The sequence below is a fragment of the Monomorium pharaonis genome, chromosome 2 (genome assembly GCF_013373865.1).
Source record: "Monomorium pharaonis isolate MP-MQ-018 chromosome 2, ASM1337386v2, whole genome shotgun sequence".
Classification (NCBI taxonomy): domain Eukaryota; kingdom Metazoa; phylum Arthropoda; class Insecta; order Hymenoptera; family Formicidae; genus Monomorium; species Monomorium pharaonis.
The window spans coordinates 1,234,789-1,254,251 of NC_050468.1; the positions used below are offsets into that span (position 1 = coordinate 1,234,789).

At 32.3% G+C, this 19,463-nt stretch overlaps 2 protein-coding genes and 2 long non-coding RNA genes across 6 annotated transcripts; 2 read left to right on the plus strand and 2 right to left on the minus strand.

The window, feature by feature from the left end:
- The first annotated feature begins 1,771 nt into the window (after positions 1-1,771).
- LOC118644407 lies at positions 1,772-16,590 on the plus strand. Of its 2 annotated transcripts, none has more exons than XR_004962217.1 (3): positions 1,772-1,828; positions 15,811-15,954; positions 16,273-16,590. It is a non-coding gene; the product is annotated as an uncharacterized LOC118644407 (long non-coding RNA). The 2 variants fall into 2 exon arrangements; XR_004962218.1 differs by lacking the exon at positions 1,772-1,828 and adding an exon at positions 15,418-15,609.
- Positions 4,783-8,411, plus strand: LOC114255646. 2 transcript variants are annotated; one of them, XM_036282927.1, is made up of 6 exons: positions 4,783-4,832; positions 5,362-5,488; positions 5,575-5,661; positions 5,793-5,981; positions 6,052-6,223; positions 6,299-8,411. In XM_036282927.1, the coding sequence occupies exons 2-6, from the start codon at positions 5,431-5,433 to the stop codon at positions 6,393-6,395; spliced, it is 603 nt and encodes a 200-aa protein (XP_036138820.1). In that variant the 5' UTR covers positions 4,783-4,832; positions 5,362-5,430; the 3' UTR covers positions 6,396-8,411. The 2 variants fall into 2 exon arrangements, with proteins under 2 accessions (XP_036138820.1, XP_036138821.1); XM_036282928.1 differs by lacking the exon at positions 4,783-4,832 and having other exon boundaries at positions 5,072-5,488; positions 6,052-6,162.
- On the minus strand, positions 7,294-11,762 carry LOC105834434 (protein ALP1-like). The gene is given in 2 exon segments (XM_036282923.1): positions 7,294-8,136; positions 10,240-11,762. Coding segments are annotated over 2 exon segments (882 nt in total). The 5' UTR covers positions 10,456-11,762; the 3' UTR covers positions 7,294-7,470.
- Positions 15,261-18,652, minus strand: LOC118644406. Its single transcript, XR_004962216.1, has 3 exons — positions 18,282-18,652; positions 17,091-17,207; positions 15,261-15,411 (listed from the first exon to the last, which is right to left on the minus strand). It is a non-coding gene; the product is annotated as an uncharacterized LOC118644406 (long non-coding RNA).
- Positions 18,653-19,463: the final 811 nt, after the last annotated feature.

A 19,463-nucleotide genomic window follows, 5' to 3' on the forward strand; every position in this document is an offset into this window, starting at 1 on the left:
GACCTCCTGGGAATTATGTGCTAAAATATATACATGTACATATATAACAACACTGTATTTTTTATAACAGTAATATAATAGTTCATATTGCCATTACAAAACATCTCGGTTATGGTTATCTAACAGTTCAGTTCTATGTTATATTTGTGTTATATAACTACAACATCACATGAGTGGGAAATTATAACTAACAGGAATATTACATTTAACGTTCATGTAATATTATCTGTTACATTCCGTTTTATTGCAGCAATGTAATGGTTATATATTGGTGTTTGCTGGGATAACACGTTCGTATCAATGTTATTACGGAACGATGCGTCGTAGTTGACTCAGAAATCAGACAACATTATAACATCGATCCTGAATGATAGATCAATTTGATAATAAAAAAAATTATTATAAAGATAATGTTTTTAAAAATAACGGTTTGTCTACAATTACTGCGCACAAAAAATGTACAAAATCGAAATTCATCATGTGCTGAACAAAAACAGAATAATAAATGTATACTATTCAATTTTTCTTAGAATTACGATCTATATAGTTAACCATCTAATTAATCATTTGAACGCTTCAAAGATTAGTGCTAAATAGATCGCAATTTCCATCAAATTATTAAGGTTATGGAAAAAGATAAATTTAACAATAAAATTAATAAGTAAATAAATTAATGCTATTTATTTTTAATATATTTTGCAAAATTTAATTGCTTTTATAAAAAATAATATAGTTGCGTCAGTTTATAACATATAAGTATATGTAGACAATACCCACATAGCACACGTGGATTCTGAGAATGTTCCGCAGGATATTGGAACAGTAGATTGCGTAGATACTGGGAACAATCGAGATACGTACTGAGATGTACTACAGTACAAACTAAGTATCTTCCTATGTCTCGCTTCTCCTACGGCATAGTACGTACCTGCGAATATCCCGCAATATCTGTATAGTATGTGAATCGTCAGGGAATGGTCGATCATGTATATGCACGCATACATTTACACGCCTATGCGCGCACGCTCACATCGGATCCGATTTATAGGTTAGGTAAGCGTATCCGTGGAATTTTATTAAAAAAGAATTTTTTTATGCAACTTTGAAATAAATTTATTATTTAATTTTAGTCTACAAAACAATATTGCAACCAACCATATTACAAAATATTACAATCAATTACGCTGAAAAAATCAAATATTTCCTTAACTGGTCCTTAATATTTTTATTCGGTTTTATATCGTCCGGATATAAAATTAATTTGAGACACCTCGGTAGTTCTTCGGCTGCTTCCTACGAATAATAGAACATAATTCTGATAACGTACAGTTAGAATACTTATAAAACTAAATTATGTAATAATTTTTCATAAGTCTTGTTAATAAATTCGAGATTATCTTTCCCAGACAGCACCAGATATTGTACGAATATTATACTCTCATACGTAATGTACTGTGATCATACCGAATATACGTAAAACATTCATATAACGTCTCAGTAGAATGTCATTTTGATATATCCTCAAGATAAACTTAGAATATAGCGACTGAACTTCGCAACTCCTACTGAATATACTGAGATTATATCTAATATACTCAAAACATCCGTAAAATATCCTATGATATATCTCATGTATATCTATCACATATTTCCAAAATATCCGCGTAATATCGAAAGTGAATCATGTCAACGCTATCTATGATCTGTAACGTTACGCATTTTCGTCTGCCGTGTGATGCAGACACGTGGTGAAGTGTAGGGTGTGAACGTGCGAACACGAACTCACGGACAACGTGGTTTTCTCAGGAATTACGCCCAGATAACTCTGGTATGTACATAAGATATAATATAGTAACGTAAACTATAATAATATATATATATTGTATATATACATATATTATTTAGGTTATAACCTACAATTATCTGAGCATAATTTCCCAAAGCACCCCAGCGTATTCAACAGATATTACGCTTCATTTTTTGCGATAGCTTCCTGATGTGCGAAATGATTAATTCCTCTTCTTATTTCTTCTTGCTAATTCTGTATGTTTAATTCCTTGTTCCTTATTCCTCTCATTATGCATGAGCCCATATAATGTGAACATACTGTAGACATATTGTGAATATACTGAAGATATACTTTAGACATACGTATAACATTCTTAAGATATATTTGGTATATTCTCATAAACTGCCAGCGAAATTCTATGGGATAAGGCAACGCGGACATAGTACGTTATGAGTATATACTCGCCATATCACAGACGTATCTCTAATATTATACGAATATTGCAATATACTTTCGCAATATCCTATTATCGTTCTCATAATCTACATGTGCTGTCTGGGTTGTTGCCGCTGAGATCTCAGAAAGAACTTATATGGTGAATAATATTGTCATAACTAACAAATATTGATAACATAAATCGTAAGCGGTTAATGTCTGTGCATTAATAAACAACAGAGCTGATGGAGTGTGGCTCGTAACCTTTTCTCTCTCTCTATCTCTCTCTCTCCCCCCTCTCGCCTCATCTTCAATTAGAAGATATAGAAATAATTAATTTGCGAGACATGCTTCATCAGCCCTATTGTTCATTAATGCACAAACATTAACCGCTTACGATTTATGTTATCAATATTTGTTAGTCATGATAATATTATTCACCATATAAGTTTTTTCTGAGATTTCAGCGGCAACAAAGATAATCTCAAATTTATTAACAAGACTTATGAAAAATTATTACATATATATCAAAAAATTATTACATTATTTTATAATAATTCTAACTGTACGTTATTAGAATTATATTCTATTATTTGTAGGAAGCAGCCGAAGAACTGTTGAGGTGTCACAAATTAGTTTTATATCCGGACGATACAAAACTGAATAAAATTAAATATTAAGGTGTGCATTAATAAACAACAGAGCTGATGGAGCGTGGCTCGCAACCTTTTCTCTCTATCTCTTTTTCCCTCCTCACCCCATCTTTGATTATAAGATATAGAAATAATTAATTTGCGAGACATCCCAGACAGCACATGTAGATTATGAGAACGATAATAGGATATTGCGAAAGTATATTGCAATATTCGTATAATATTAAAGATACGTTTGTGATATGGCGAGTATATACTCATAACGTACTATGTCCGCGTTGCCTTATCCCATAGAATTTCGCTGGCAGTTTATGAGAATATACCGAATATATCTTAAGAATGTTATACGTATGTCTAAAGTATATCTTCAGTATATTCACAATATGTCTACAGTATGTTCACATTATATGGGCTCATGCATAATGAGAGGAATAAGGAACAAGGAATTAAACATACAGAATTAGCAAGAAGAAATAAGAAGAGGAATTAATCATTTCGCACATCAGGAAGCTATCGCGAGAAATGAAGCGTAATATCTGTTGAATACGCTGGGGTGCTTTGGGAAATTATGCTCAGATAATTGTAGGTTATAACCTAAATAATATATGTATATATATATATATATATTATTATTATAGTTTACGTTACTATATTATATCTTATGTGCATACCAGAGTTATCTGGGCGTAATTCCTGAGAAAACCACGTTGTCCGTGAGTTCGTGTTCGCACGTTCACACCCTACACTTCACCACGTGTCTGCATCACACGGCAGACGAAAATGCGTAACGTTACAGATCATAGATAGCGTTGACATGATTCGCTTTCGATATTACGCGGATATTTTGGAAATATGTGATAGATATACATGAGATATATCATAGGATATTTTACGGATGTTTTGAGTATATTAGATATAATCTCAGTATATTCAGTAGGAGTTGCGAAGTTCAGTCGCTATATTCTAAGTTTATCTTGAGGATATATCAAAATGACATTCTACTGAGGCGTTATATGAATGTTTTACGTATATTCGGTATGATCACAGTACATTACGTATGAGAGTATAATATTCGTACGATATCTGGTGCTGTCTGGGATGCTTCGTCAGCCCTGTTGTTCATTAATGCACAAACATTAACCGCTTACGATTTATGTTATCAATATTTGTTAGTAGGTAATGACAATATTATTCATCATATAAGTTCTTTCTGAGATCTCAGCAGCAACCAAGATAACCTCAAATTTATTAACAAGACTTATGGAAAATCATTACATATATAAAAAAATATTACATAATTTAGTTTTGTAAGTATTTGTAGTAATGTATTCAATATAAATATCAATATTGCGTGACATAAGGGAAAGATTACCTTGGATAAAGAATCTCTTGCGAAATCGTGCAACCCAGCAAACATAAACTCATCGGAAAGACAAAACAGCTGGGGACACTGTGGGAACCGCCGACACTGCCGTAGATAGCGCTTAAACTGAGTATGTTCTGCAGAATATACGTTGACAGTTTTACGCTCAGACTAATGTTTACAAGGGAGAATAAGGTAATGATAGCGCTTTGGGTGTGAATCAGTGCGCGATCGATGTAAATTTTTATACATGAGATAACCGCAAGGTTCTTATTTATGTTCTCATATATTACGGATAATCACAGTATACGGATAATCAGTATATAAGCATCGTAGTTTGTTCGTACATTCTGAGTATGAACTTAAGAACATATGAAAAGTGATATACTGATCAAGATGTTATACGAATATACTTAGAATGTTAGGAATGGTACGTACGACTACAGTACTTTCAGTATGAGTATATAATATTCGTATAATATCATGTGCTATGTGGGTAACAAGTACCCATATCGATGAATCAAATTGGCGTAGCAGGTAGAGTACAAGGTTCGTCATCCTAAGGTCCCGGGTTCAAACCTAGCAGCGGCAAGTAAGAATAAAATAAAAAATTACATAATTTAAATTTAATTAATTAATAAAAATTTATTCTAAATGTAGTATGTGCTGTTAATAAATAATTTTTTAAAAATGAAATTTTTATTTTATTTTATTTTTCTTTGTAACTGTTGTGTAACGGTTAGATAACATGTAATTATAACATGTTATATTGCTGAGTCGGAAATTGTAACTTACATGTAAGTTACGTGTAATTTCAGAGTAACGTAACCTGTTATATTCGGTTACATTGCTGTTACACTGCTGCTATATTACTGTGTTCACTGGGTTGTATCAATTTATGTTACTTGCTGGAAAGCTCTCAAAATTTAATATGATTGTTATATTATTATTCAATTATCTATCATCTGAAAGATTCAATTGTAGCAATTAAAAATAAACTTAGAATTAATAATTACCGTCAGTTGAAGGTTATGTGGTATAGTTCTATAAAAAAAAGTTCTATTTTTCTATTGAAAAACAATTTTGGACACATTGTATTAATTAATGATTTATATTTCTAGGTTAGCTCTAGTGTTTGTGGTGTTTGTTCTGAAAACGTTATACATGATAATATACCAAATTACTTGTGCATGCAAGGATATCAAAAATGTTATTATGATGCACAACAGAATTTCTATCCTTCAACAGGTATACAAAATCTTATTATTAATTACTGTTTTTAGTGAAATTAACAGCAATATATTTAATTTCTTATTAAAAATTATATCTTCTAGATCAGAATCTTATTGTAAGATGTAAAAGTTTTGAAGGTGAAAAACGAATTATTTTTCAAAACATTGATGACTTGGAAAATGAGAAAAGTAAGTAAAAAGCAAAGACAGATGTTAAGGATTTAATATCAATATCAAATTTATGATCAATTTTTCATTAAAATTTGATACTTATAAGTATCACTTATATTATTTATAAATAATTTTTTTTATTATAACAGGTTTAAAGTTACGTAAAAATTTCAATAACAAAACTCACCAAAAAGCAAGTTTAAATTTTGATGAAGAAGAATTGTTAATTTTAGAAGTAAGAGCTCGAGAACTTCTCTGGAACTTCCAATTAAATATACAAGAAAGAAATATAAAAGTTACAAATAAATTGTGGAAAGAAGTATCCGAAGCAATTGGAGGTATTTATCATGTTTTATAAAAGTTCTTTAAAATATTCAAGACTCTCGATAATGTAATCAATGATTTCAGGTAAAATTAGTGCTAAAGGGGCGAAACAAAAATTTAAAAGTCTGCATGATACATATAGAAAAATAATTCAAGCTGAGAACTTACCAAGTGGATCTGCAAGGAAAAATTTAGGTAGAAAATGGCACCATTATGAATCCATAAACTTTTTAAAAGATTCATGTTTGACAAAAAAGTAAATGTTTTAACATACACATTTATTATAGATATTTTAATTGTTTCTAAAAATTATTATTTATTTATATTTTAGAACAATTTCAAACATGTGTTCCATCGAGGCAGAACAGGCTTCCAATGTTAATGATGAAAATAATACTTCTTCCAATAAGTTTTCAATAATTTTGTAGTGAAGAGTTGTCAATTTATGTACCAATTATAATTTCTTTTCTTGTAAATGATCTTCAGGTGAATTATCTTCGAAAATAAAAAGACAAAGAAAAGAACAAGACTTTTCGTTAAAAAATGTGCTTGAGAAGATTACTGATACTTTCATCACAAATGAAGAAACAGCTTTGCCATTGCCACTTCCGCCACAAATAGATGAAATCGAAGCATTTCTGATTATGCTAGGTCATAGGATTAAAAAATTGCCAAAAGAAAAACAAATGGCAGCAATGCAAAGTCACTTACAATTATCTTTTAATCATTAAAAAAGAAATATTTTAATAACTATATTTTTTAAGGAAAGTTTCTATTTCTCAATATTTTATACATTTTATATAATACATATATATTGAGAGTTAACTAAAGTATCGAATAGTTTATGTTTTTAAAGTGTTTTGTTAAGGTTGTTATGATATCAAAGACTAATAATCTATATGACAATAAGCCAAAGATAGAAGGGTGGTGAGTAATTTGAAAGAAAGATACAGAACGAAGTGAACAAAAATTTTCTTGTCATATTATAGCTGATAAAAAAAAAGAAAATGACGGAGAACGATTTCGGTAATTATAAGACTAAAAAATAATAGTCTTGTATAAATGCGGAGATAGTAATAATATAGATACAGTGGTTTATAATGCGGATTATAATAAAATTACAATTGGCACGTCTTTAGATTGTTATATGCAAAGAGATTAAGTTAGTGATACTTAATATAACGATTGTTAGCAAAATAAACAAATTGATATTTAAAATAATTAACATTTTAGTGAATACTTATTTTTATTTTATTTTAGATATATTACTAGTATTTTTGTTATAAGAGTGCATGTTAATTTTATATTATTTTGTAGTCAACTAAATTTCTTTTTAAACATGTGTTTATTTGTACGACTTATCCAAATACATTGATTTTTTAAACAATTTTTTCTTGTAATACTAATGCATACAATACACATATATTGATGATATGTATCAGATTTTATGTACTGTATTCAGCAATGATCAAATTGCCATGGCACAGCGCCTTCACTGTTGAATTAATGACAAAATTCATTACGTATGGAGGAAGCTAGTCGTGAATTATTATTTGTACTACATTTGGTAATATCTTCTAGTGCACCATCAACAGGCCAATCTTTCCTCCAATTACCAGGAATAAATCCCTTGGGTCCATCAGAATCTATCATTGCTTCAAGTACATAGTTAGAATTCTCATCATTTATTCGAAGCCAATTATGAAAACATACAAGAGCTTGAATGATTTTCATAGTTTTATCCATATTGCAATCAATATGTCTCCTCAAAATTCTCCATTGACTAGTAAGTATGCCAAATGTATTTTCAATTGTCCGCCTGGCTCTACTTAAACGGTAATTATAAATTGTTCTGTCTTTATCGAGACCATTTTTCCCTGGATAAGGTCGCATTAAATATTCCGTTAAAGGGAAAGCTTCATCTCCTACCAATACATAAGGTAGAGCAATTCCTTCAAATGACAAAGGTTTCCATTCTGGCAAATTCATCTCTTTTCTTACAAATTTTTGTCCCATTAAAGAATCTCTAAATATTCCACCATCACTTCGTCGTCCATATGCACCAATATCGATAAAAGTAAATCTATATTTAGCGTTACAAATAGCTAAAAGCACAATGTTATGGCTGTTTTTATAATTATAAGAAGAGGAGCCAGCATTAGAAGGACACTAAAAAAATAAAGAATTAGAAATGTTTGTTTCACAACAAAAATATATACCCAGATAGCCAAGCCTGCAGGAACAGATTTTGAGCAAAGCATGCTATCAATTTTTGACGACAAAATGGCAACAAATTTTATACAGAGTCTGTAATATCCAACGATGTCGGCAAACTGCTGTCAGAAATCAAGCAGAGCTTGCTAACATAATCTGACAACAGATTGGCAGCAGAAATCGAGCAAAACCTGTTGATATAACTGACAGCAGATTGGCAGCAGAAATCGTGCAGAGCCTGTTGACATAACCTGTAGGTAGATCGGCAGCAGAAATCAAACAGTATGTCCGTTACTTTATAATCTTAATTGCCATTTAAATGCCAATTAAAACTTGCATTAATATGTTTCTATAGAAAAAAACGTAAGAACAAAGTTTGCGGCAGTAGAAATTATTGAGAAATTAAATTATATCATTGTTTAATACTTTTGGCCAATCCTGTATACGTACATATATTTCTAATATATTAGGGATTGTAAGGAAATAAAATTATTATTAATTGTCAATACATTTTTAATAAGAGTTTAATTGTTCTCTCGCCGATATACATTGTATTGAAAGATTAAGTACTTTATTGTATTGAGCTACCGCGCGATAACGATAAATTTGAAATAACAGAAATGATGCCTAAACTCTTATTAAAAATGTATTGACAATTATAATAATTTTATTTCCTTACGATCCCTAATTATATAAAAATATATGTATGTATACAGGCTTGGCCAAAAGTATTAGGTGCAGCTATATTTTTATAATTTATCTGAAGTTCTTTTATCTATATTATTTCCTATTGGTTACTTGTATTATACATAAGTTTAAAGTATATGTATAATACCGGCAACCAATAGAAAATAATACAGATAAAAGAATTTCAAATAAATTTAAAAAGCCCAGACAATACGCTTGTCAGAAAACTTTAAGAGAACTTTTTAAAGAAAACATTTAGATATCTTGGAAATGATGTCAAAATGGTAACATTTATCAGAGATATCTAAGAGAGGTCTTTGAGATATCTTATTGAAGAGTTTCATTTAAGTTTCTTAAAAATGTTATCCTTATGATATCAGCTTAATGTCTCATAAAAGATATCACACAATGCTGTCCGATTTTTGAGCCGTCCATGCGCGTCGTAGCAGAAATCAGACAACATTATAACATTCTGAATGAGAAATCCATTTGATATTTAAAAAAATTATCATAAAGATAATGTTTTCAAAAATTACAGTTTGTCTACAATTACTGCGCACAAAAAAATGCACAAAATCTAAATTCATCATGTACTGAACAAAAACAGGATAATAGATGTACTATTCAATTTTTCTTAGAATATATGATCTATATAGTTAACCATCTAATTAACCATTTGAACGCTTCAAAGTATTAATGCTAAATAGATCGCAATTTCCATAAAATTATTATGGAAAAAGATAAATTTAACAATGAAATTAATAAGTAAATAAATTAATGCTATTTATTTTTAATATGTTTTGCAAAATTTAATTGTTTTTATAAAAAATAATATAATTGTGTCAGTTTATAACATATTGGTATATGTAGACAATAACAAGTACTCATACCGATGAGTCAAATTGGCGTAGCAGATAGAGTACAAGGTTTGTCATCCTAAGGTCCCGGGTTCAAAACCTACCAGCGGCAAGTAAGAATAAAATAAAACAATATAATTTAAATTTAATTAATTAATAAAAGTTTGTCCTAAATTTAGTATGTACTGTTAATAAAAATAATTTAAAAAAAATGAAATTTTTATTTTATTTTTTTATCTCTAGTTGCACTTTAAGATATCCGATTTAAGAAATCTTTTAGATATCTGCTTGATTTCTGCTGCCAATCTGTTGTCAGGTTATGTCAGCAGATCCTGCTCGGTTTCTGCAATCAATCTGCTGGCATGCCATGCCAGCAGGCTTTGTCAACAAATACTGAGCTTAATGCGGACACAGAATGCTATGGATCTGCAATGGGTATCTGATTGAATTTGCTGCCAATCTGCTCGCAATCTGCTAGCATTTTGCTATTAGGGTATATAATAAAATTATATACCTAAATTACTACATGCTTTCCATCAATTGCCCCTATACAGTGATCAAAATTCCACAAATCCTTGAATTCTTTTGCAATATGTAACCATCCATGTGTATCAATACTTGATGGCAAAACTTTGGGCTGAAGATAATTCCATATTGCTTCACACGTTTCTGATATAATATTACTGACAGTGGGTAATTCAATTAAATATTGATAATGTATAGACGTCATAGAATTGTGGCGATAGGTATAACGCACTTGGCTAATTATAATTACTGATTCGGAAGGAGATAGAAAGTTTAAGAAACCACTTATATCGTGAATATATATAAACTTTATTGTAGCTAAGCACAGGAGAGAAAACGTGTGTCTCGAGATAAAAAGAACTTAAGCAGCGTACGCATCGCGATACATGAGAGCAGTCTAGGGAGTTTTACATCGACCAATGAGATAGCAGTTTGTCGCCACAGTAGTTCCCCTTCAGCAACGTTGCGATAAATTATTAATTCAACTTCAGTAGTTGCGATAAAATAATTTTAAAAAAATATAAACAATTTTCTTATGCAATAGTTACAGACTTTTTAAGTTTGGGGCCAGGATAGGTCTTCAAGGTAGGAGCTTCTTGCGGACTCGCACGCAGGGATGATGACGGATGGGTAACCCGACAATTTCCTCAAAAAATGGAGGAATGATGTTGGTACTAACGAAAGTCCCTAAACACTAAATTATAATTTTTGTGTATTAGCAGGTTATTTGACATTATATTGTAGATTCATTTATTATTTGTATTTGCACCGCGCATATGTTTTCGCGCTGACAGATTTATTACTGAGGCAGTTTTACTAATCACAAAAATTAAAATTTAGTGCCTACGGACTTTCGTTAGTACCAACATCACTCCTCCATTTTTTGAGGAAATTGTCGGGTTACCGACGGATGACTAGTTTCCTCCAGGTTAACCATGTATGCTGGCTTAAGCCTCTCTGTGGAGATATTTGAGACTCGTCCGTTGATATCTATAGCAAAAAGACGATCAGAAAAACGTTCTATAACTTTGTAAGGGCCATTGTAAGGAGCTTGTAATGGCTTTTTAACTGCATCCTCTCTGATAAAAACGTGCGAACAAGACTGCAAATCCTTATATTGAAAAAGTCTGGGTTTAATATGATGTGCCGTGGGCTGAGCTCTTAATTGACGCATATGTAATCTTAGTTTTTCAATAAAGATCTCTAGATCTATTGGAGGGTCTTCTGAGTCGAAAAACTCACCGGAGACTCGTAGAGTAGTACCGTACAACTCGGCGGCGGATGCCTTGATATCTTCTTTGAACGAAGTACGTAGGCCTAGGAGAACAGTAGGTATTCCACCCATTTTTGACCTCCGTGGCAGATGAGGGCGGATTTGAGCGTGCGGTGCCATCGTTCGACTAATCCGTTTGAGGCGGGATGGTAAGCTGCTGTTCTTGTCCGGTTGCAGCCCACCATGTTGGTGAGGGCTTTGAAGAGCGCGGCCTCGAATTGCGGACCCTGGTCTGATGTAATAATGCGTGGGGCACCGTAACGAGTAATCCAATTAGCGTAAACGGCTGACGCCACCGTATCCGCGGAGATATTAGATAGCAGGATTGCTTCAGTCCACCTGGAAAATTTATCAATCATAGTTAGACAGTAGCGGTAGTTTTGACAAATTGGGAGGGGACCAATAAGGTCAATATGTATATGCTCGAATCGATGATCCGGAGTGGGTAATTTTCCGGGGGAGTACTTGTTGTGTGTCTGTAAATTTTTGCGGTTTGACAAGGAAGACAAGATTGTGACCAGTTTCGAATCTCTTTGTCCATTAATGGCCATACAAATTTCTGACCAATTTGTTTGCTGGAAGCTTTTCCGCTCGGGTGAGCTAGATTGTGAACAGCTTCAAATATTCTTCTTCGGAGAACTTTAGGAACGAAAGGGCGGATCGTGTCTGTGGTGCAATCGCAATATAATGGAGAACTTGTTCCTGAGAGAATAAATTTGCGTAAAACTAGAGAAGTGTTTCCGTCGAGTAGTGTTTTCAATTCTTCGTCTTCTTGTTGAGCTGAGGCTAATTCTTCCATGGTAACAAAAACTAGCATTTCAACTTCGTTTATTCTGGAAAAAGCATCCGCGGCTATGTTCTTGTTACCGGTGATGAATCGAAGATCTGTGGTGTATTGCCCAATGAGATCAAGTTGACGAGCTTGGCGAGGAGATGCCTTATCAAGTTTCTGTCGAAAAGCGTGTATTAAGGGTTTGTGATCAGTGAACACGATGATTTGTCGACCTTCCAGAAAATGTTTGAAATACTTAATTGCAGAGTGAATAGCCAGAAGCTCGCGGTCGTATGCACTATAATTTCTTTGTGCACTTGATAGTTTTCTAGAAAAGAAGGCGATGGGTTTAACTTCGCCTTGGAGGTGTTGTTCAAGTGTTGCGCCAATTGCCGAATCTGATGCATCTGTAATAAGGATGAGAGGGGCGGCTTCAGCAGGATGTGAGAAGATAGCAGCGTTGGCTAGGGCGGATTTACACATATTAAACGCTTCTTCCGTCTGTTTTGTCCATATGATTTTGCGCTTATCTCCTTTGTGGTGATCTTGAAGGTACGAGGTACAACACGGCTTGATCCTTGGCGGCGTTCTTAATACAGCGTCTGTAATAATTAATCATTCCAAGGAACCGTTGAAGGTCTTTAACCGTCTCGGGTTTAGGAAATTGCTGAATAGCTTGAACTCGTTCAAGAAGTGGTTTGATGCCTTGACTATAGAAACCGTGTACGCTAGAAAAGAAATTTCTTGAACGCCGAAAATGCATTTCGAGGTATTGATTGTGAGTCCGTGCTCTTGTAATCTTGTGAATAAGATCTCGAGATGTTGCATATGTTCAGATTCGTTTGACGATGCCACAAGAATGTCATCGAGGTAACAAAAGGTAATCAAGTCCTCTGAGAACGTGATCCATTAACCGCTGAAAAGTTTGAGCGGCGTTACGTAGCCCAAACGGCATGGTGAGAAATTCGTAGAGGCCGAATGGTGTTATTACGGCTGTTTTGGGGATGTCAGCTGGGGCCATCGGAACCTGGTTGAAAGCTCTGATCAGATCAATTTTCGAGAAAATGCTTTTACCATAAAGACCCGTGGTGAAATCTTGGATGTGGGGCAAGGGATAGCGGTCCGGAACAGTAATCGCTTTTAAAGCTCTGAAATCACCGCATGGACGCCATGTTCCGGCTTCTTTTTTAGGCACCATATGCAATGGAGATGCATAAGGGCTGGCTGAAGATCTGCAAATTCGCTGTTCCATCATGTATGCGAATTCAGCTTTTGCTGCTCTTAGTTTTTCCGGAGAGAGACGTCTTGGAGGAGCCGCCGGGGGTTGACCCTGTATGACTATGTGGTGTTCGACTCCATGGGTATAAGTCGAAGAGTGAGGTGATGGCTTTGTGAGATTTGGAAATTTAGCAAGCAGCTTGTGGAATTTAGAGTTGGGAATAATGGTGCTAATCGAACTGATGTAACCTGTAAAACTGTTCCATTAGTTTTCAGTTGCGTAATACTGTCCACTAAACGACGATTCCTTATGTCCACCAAGAGAGCATAGTGGTTGAGAAAATCTGCGCCCAAAATAGGCTTTTGCACGTCAGCGACGCAGAACTTCCATTTAAAGGCTCGACGGAGGCCAAGATCAATGTTGAGCTTCCCAGTGAACACAGTAATATAGTAGCAGTGTAACAGCAATGTAACCGAATATAACAGGTTACGTTACTTTGAAATTACACGTAACTTACATGTAACAATTTCCGACTCAGCAATATAACATGTTATAATTACATGTTATCTAACCGTCACACAACAGTTACAAAGAAAAATAAAATAAAATAAAAATTTCATTTTTTTTAAATTATTTTTATTAACAGCACATACTAAATTTAGGATAAATTTTTATTAATTAATTAAATTTAAATTATGTAATTTTTTATTTTATTCTTACTTGCCGCTGCTAGATTTGAACCCAGGACCTTAGGATGACGAACCTTGTACCCCAACGAGAAATAGTACATCGAATCGACATCGATTCGACGTCGAAATCATCATTTCGATGTTGATTCGACGTCGAATTGGTGTCGAATTCATTATGGTTTCTCGCTGGGACTCTACCTGCTACGCCAATTTGACTCATCGATATGGGTACTTGTTATTGTCTACATATACCTATATGTTATAAACTGACGCAATTATATTATTTTTTATAAAAGCAATTAAATTTTGCAAAACATTAAAAATAGCATTAATTTATTTACTTATTAATTTCATTGTTAAATTTATCTTTTTCCATAACTTTAATAATTTGATGGAAATTGCGATCTATTCAGCACTAATCTTTGAAGCGTTCAAATGATTAATTAGATGCCCAGCAAACACCAATATATAACCATTACATTGCTGCAATAAAACGGAATGTAATAGATAATATTACATGAACGTTACATGTAACATTCCTGTTAGTTATAATTTCCCACTCATGTGATGTTGTAGTTATATAACACAAATATAACATAGAACTGAACTGTTAGATAACCATAACCGAGATGTTTTGTAATGGCAATATGAACTAATATATTACTGTTATAAAAAATACAGTGTTATTATATATGTACATGTATATATTTTAGCACATAATTCCCAGGAGGTCAAGTACTTAAATTAATTTCACATAAAACAAAAAATACTCTTTAAATGCAATTTCGTTGTTTTATGTAAAATTAATTTAAGAATTTGACTTCCTGGAAATTATAAGTGCTAAAATTATAAAGAATAGATATAATTATGAAGGAAAAAGATAACATTAAAAATAGTCTTTTTAATAAACTTCTTAATATATTTAACACATATTTATCAACAAAATAAGCTTATATCTAAACAAATATATACATATTATACTTTATGATTATTAGTAAAATATTTTAAAAATAACTTTTAAAAACAAAAAACAAGGGAAAATAAGAGAAAAACATTAAATAAACTTCACGTAATGTTAAACAAAATTATAGCTCTGCTCCAGATGTCAATCACAATCTCAACGTCAATCACAACATCTCCTATAGTTTTATAAAATCCGAAATTGTCAGGACATGATAGTGCAAGCGCTTCCATTTGAGTTCAGTTTTCTGTAAAAAGAAAGTAATAAATAATATTATATAACGCTCACCAATACACTAAACATATATAGAATATTAAATACGTATTTAGAATATTCGGATTGGTACGAATGAACTGTCATGCGCATGTACGCATCTCGCTATTTTGCACATCATCATGTTGCGGCGTCTGCACGCGCAACGCCGCAACATGATGATGTGCGCGAGGTTAGTAGCGAGTCAGTTTTCAGTTTTATGCATAATTTGCATATTTTACATCGAGAAGGGAAATACGGCTGTGCTTAATTTAAAGTTTAGTCTAACACTATGGATTGTATAATCAGATAAGTCTCACAAAATTTTTATTTTTTTGTATGGAGTAAGTATTCTGAGATAAGATGAATACTTTGTGTTATGTTTTATTTTTAGTTATATTAAAAGCAAGAGAGGAAGAAACACTATTTGAGCGTAAAGTAGAAGAGTAGACGAGTAAGGAAAGAAAGATGTAAAAGAGAGATCAACCTCACAGCTTGGAATTTACAGTGTGCCGAACAGAATATGTGGACCTTGAAGGTATCAAATAACATAATTTTACTAAAAAAGTTATAGGATGAAGTAAACAATTTGTTTTTTGTGTGAGAAAGTATCTATTGCAATCTAACTTGTTCCAAGAAAAAGATCCTTTGCAAAAGATTTAATAAAGAACAAGCAATTTGATGAGATTATCATATTATTATTATCATATTTATTATTCGAATTTTAAAGAGAAACAGTAAGAAATTTTATTAATACATTATTAAAAAATTGTTGGCTGTTACACCAAAATTTTCTTTCTTGTAAGCTGATGTATGCTATTGATAAAAAATTCACCGAAGTTCATCCCTGTTTTAGCTCAGCGAACCATTATATGTATAGAAAATTGACAGAGCAATTCATATCAAAAGGATTATCTAAAGGTGTACTTCCTAGTTCTTCAAGTATGTTATTTTATGGCATTATCTTATGGCAGGCTAGGTAAGAGAATAATGACAAATGTTATAATTTTATTTTAATATTGTATTGCAACTGAGTGGCTCTTAAAGGTATCGTACAACTATCTTTTTTAGATTACTGAAATAAATAAAAAGCGTGAAATCTGATCTGAAACAATTACAACAAAGTATACAGACTAATATCACTCAACTAACCTGCCGATGATGTGGTCGCAGGCTGTAATATAGGAAATATGTTTATGAATGTCAAAGATCATCTGTAGGTCTTAGTCATTTAGTAACTGTCATGCATTTTGTGTCAGCCAGATATACGCCTCAGAAATATACTGATAAAGCTCTTAGTTACATTAAAAACTAAAAAGTAAGTATTTAAATAATCTGTTCCCGAAATAATTTATTCTAATTAATACAATTCTTTTCATACATTCACAATAATAACTTTCAGAATTTTTATTTATATTTTTGATTCTCTAACTTAATTGTTTGTAAATTGAGGCATGTATAAGACGAAAGACTACAAAATAGGCATATATGAGACGAAAGACAAAATAAGATATTTTTATTTATAGAATAATTTAAGAATGACCAGTGGATGTGCGTATGATTATCTGGAAATGTGCACAAAAGTGGAACTTGAGAAGGAACATTTGATTATTTCCATCTCTAATTTGCTGGGTTTTATTCTAAAAACATATAATGGCTATAATTTATTCTTACCTGTTCTAATCCTTGTGAAAATTTCTTCAGCTTTTATAAACTTCAGTTATTCTTTACGTTCTTTTAAATTTTAAGAAGAACAGTTGTCCGAATGATGTAAGAATAATTGGCAGAATCCTGTAATATAAAATTAGTTTTAATATGATACGTCTTTATAAATTATATTTATAAGTTTACAACTGCCTTTATATATTGCATGATTTACACATATGCTAGGTGACTTTTGTAACTAGAAATGTATGTAAAACTAGCAGCCCAAATAAATTATCTTTAAATTTACTTAAGAAATACATTATTTAAATATAAAAATATGTAGTTGTGCGGATCAAAACAGGAAACATATTGCTATGTATTTTGTCAATAATAAGTTTGATAATATACATATCTGTTAGTTTTAACTTTAACGATAAATTTATTGCTTCGCAAGATGGAGTAGAACTTTTATCTGCCATACTTTTTTGTTCATTTTGTGCAAAAATGCATCGAATAAGCAGCGTATACAATTTTGTCGAAATTGTATGATGGATCTAAAATGTATAATTATCAATGTACGTCAATTCCACAACCCAGATAGCCAAATAAAGGCAACGTGTTGTTATTTTGCTGTCACTTATTTCCTGTTAATTTTATCAAACTAAAGCCAAGACGTTTCCTCAAACTGTCTGTTGTTCTGACATCATGTAAAATTCTACATTAGAATTCAACAAACTGACGGCAAGTTGTCAACATGCATGCACAATTGCTGTCAATGTGACAAGTTTATTATTCTTCAATGCATGCACTTATAATTTTATAAACTCATGAAGGTTATTTGCTCTCCTGATGTTAACTTCGTTCCACGTTAAATTACAATGACAGCAAATTGTGGGCAAGTTCACAACATGCATGCAGTGCATTAATTTACCCGATATGCTTAATCTCGCTTGGCTATCTGGGAATACATGTGTTGTATCGAATTAACATGTAGTATCAAAAAAAAAAATATATAAAGGCGGTTATAACTTATAAATCTATTATGTTGTTGCTGACTAAACATAACCTACAAAACATGTAGAAAAGATTATAATAAGTTATTTATGATGTATATTATACATAAGAAAAATAATATATGTTAATTAAATGCAGCAACATTTTCTACACCTTTTTATATAATCTTTAATAAATGTTGACTTAAAAAACATAAAGAATTACCTGATTAAAGTCAAGTTGCAAGAAAACAACGTCTCTCTTTCGTCATTATAGCATCCACTAGCGGAAAGCGCGCCTAATATCACGAGATGTACGGTGTGCGATTGAGGTTAGAGTCTCACAAGATTCAAATTTTATAATATCCATATAACATAAATAAAACAATTGTTGTGTAATCACGCAACATTGTGGTTACATCACTGTTCGGTTATTGTAACGTACAAATAACGGAGTAATATTATAGCTTCATAACTTTGTTACATCACATATATGTAGTAAAGTTTCGTAACTATAATATAAATAGAGTGTAACATCTGTTACATTACATGTTACTCCCACGTTATATTGCATTTATATTTGGTGTTTGCTGGGTGGTTAACTATATAGATCATAATTCTAAGAAAAATTGAATAGTATACATTTATTATTCTGTTTTTGTTCAGCACATGATGAATTTCGATTTTGTACATTTTTTGTGCGCAGTAATTGTAGACAAACCGTTATTTTTAAAAACAATATCTTTATAATAATTTTTTTTATTATCAAATAGGTCTGTCATTCAGGATCGATGTTATAATGTTGTCTGATTTCTGAGTCAACTACGACGCATCGTTCCGTAATAACATTGATACGAACGTGTTATGTTACGATTATACAATTTTTGTTGAATAACTGTAACGCCAAAACTATATATAACAGCTACACTTGCGTATAACAAATATTACGTAACAGGTTATTTCTATATAGCACCTACATATCACAAAAATAACAATGTTAAATTACATGTAAGTTCCATGTTATATTGCCGCTATACAATGTGTTCACTGGGTTGCTTCCATATGTATTAATGCGTGAGCCATTTGCTGCGAATAGATAAAAGGTAGAGGAATGTTTAGGCTTACATGTTTTAGTCCGAGGAATTAGTGAAATATCCGCCCCCGTATCCACTAGGAATCGCAGCCCAGAAGTCCTGTCCATAACAAGCAGGCGTTTACAGGCAACGACACCGTCGTCAACCGTCTGAATAGGCGACGGCTGTTTTAGTTTTCCGAGAGAGCGAGGACCTTTTTTTCGGCTGAGCAAGGACGGGTGCATCGACGTGCCTGCGCGCCAAAACGTTTATGATAATAGCATAGACCTGCTTTTTCAGGATTATGGTTCTCTTTCGAGTCTTGTCTTGGGCGG

Coding starts and splice junctions, on each gene's coding strand:
- LOC114255646 (XM_036282927.1), top strand. CDS start 5,431: ATGCAAGGATATCAAAAATGTTATTATGATGCACAACAGAATTTCTAT. Junction 5,489..5,574: donor GAATTTCTATCCTTCAACAG/GTATACAAAATC, acceptor TATATCTTCTAG/ATCAGAATCTTATTGTAAGA. Junction 5,662..5,792: donor TGACTTGGAAAATGAGAAAA/GTAAGTAAAAAG, acceptor TTATTATAACAG/GTTTAAAGTTACGTAAAAAT.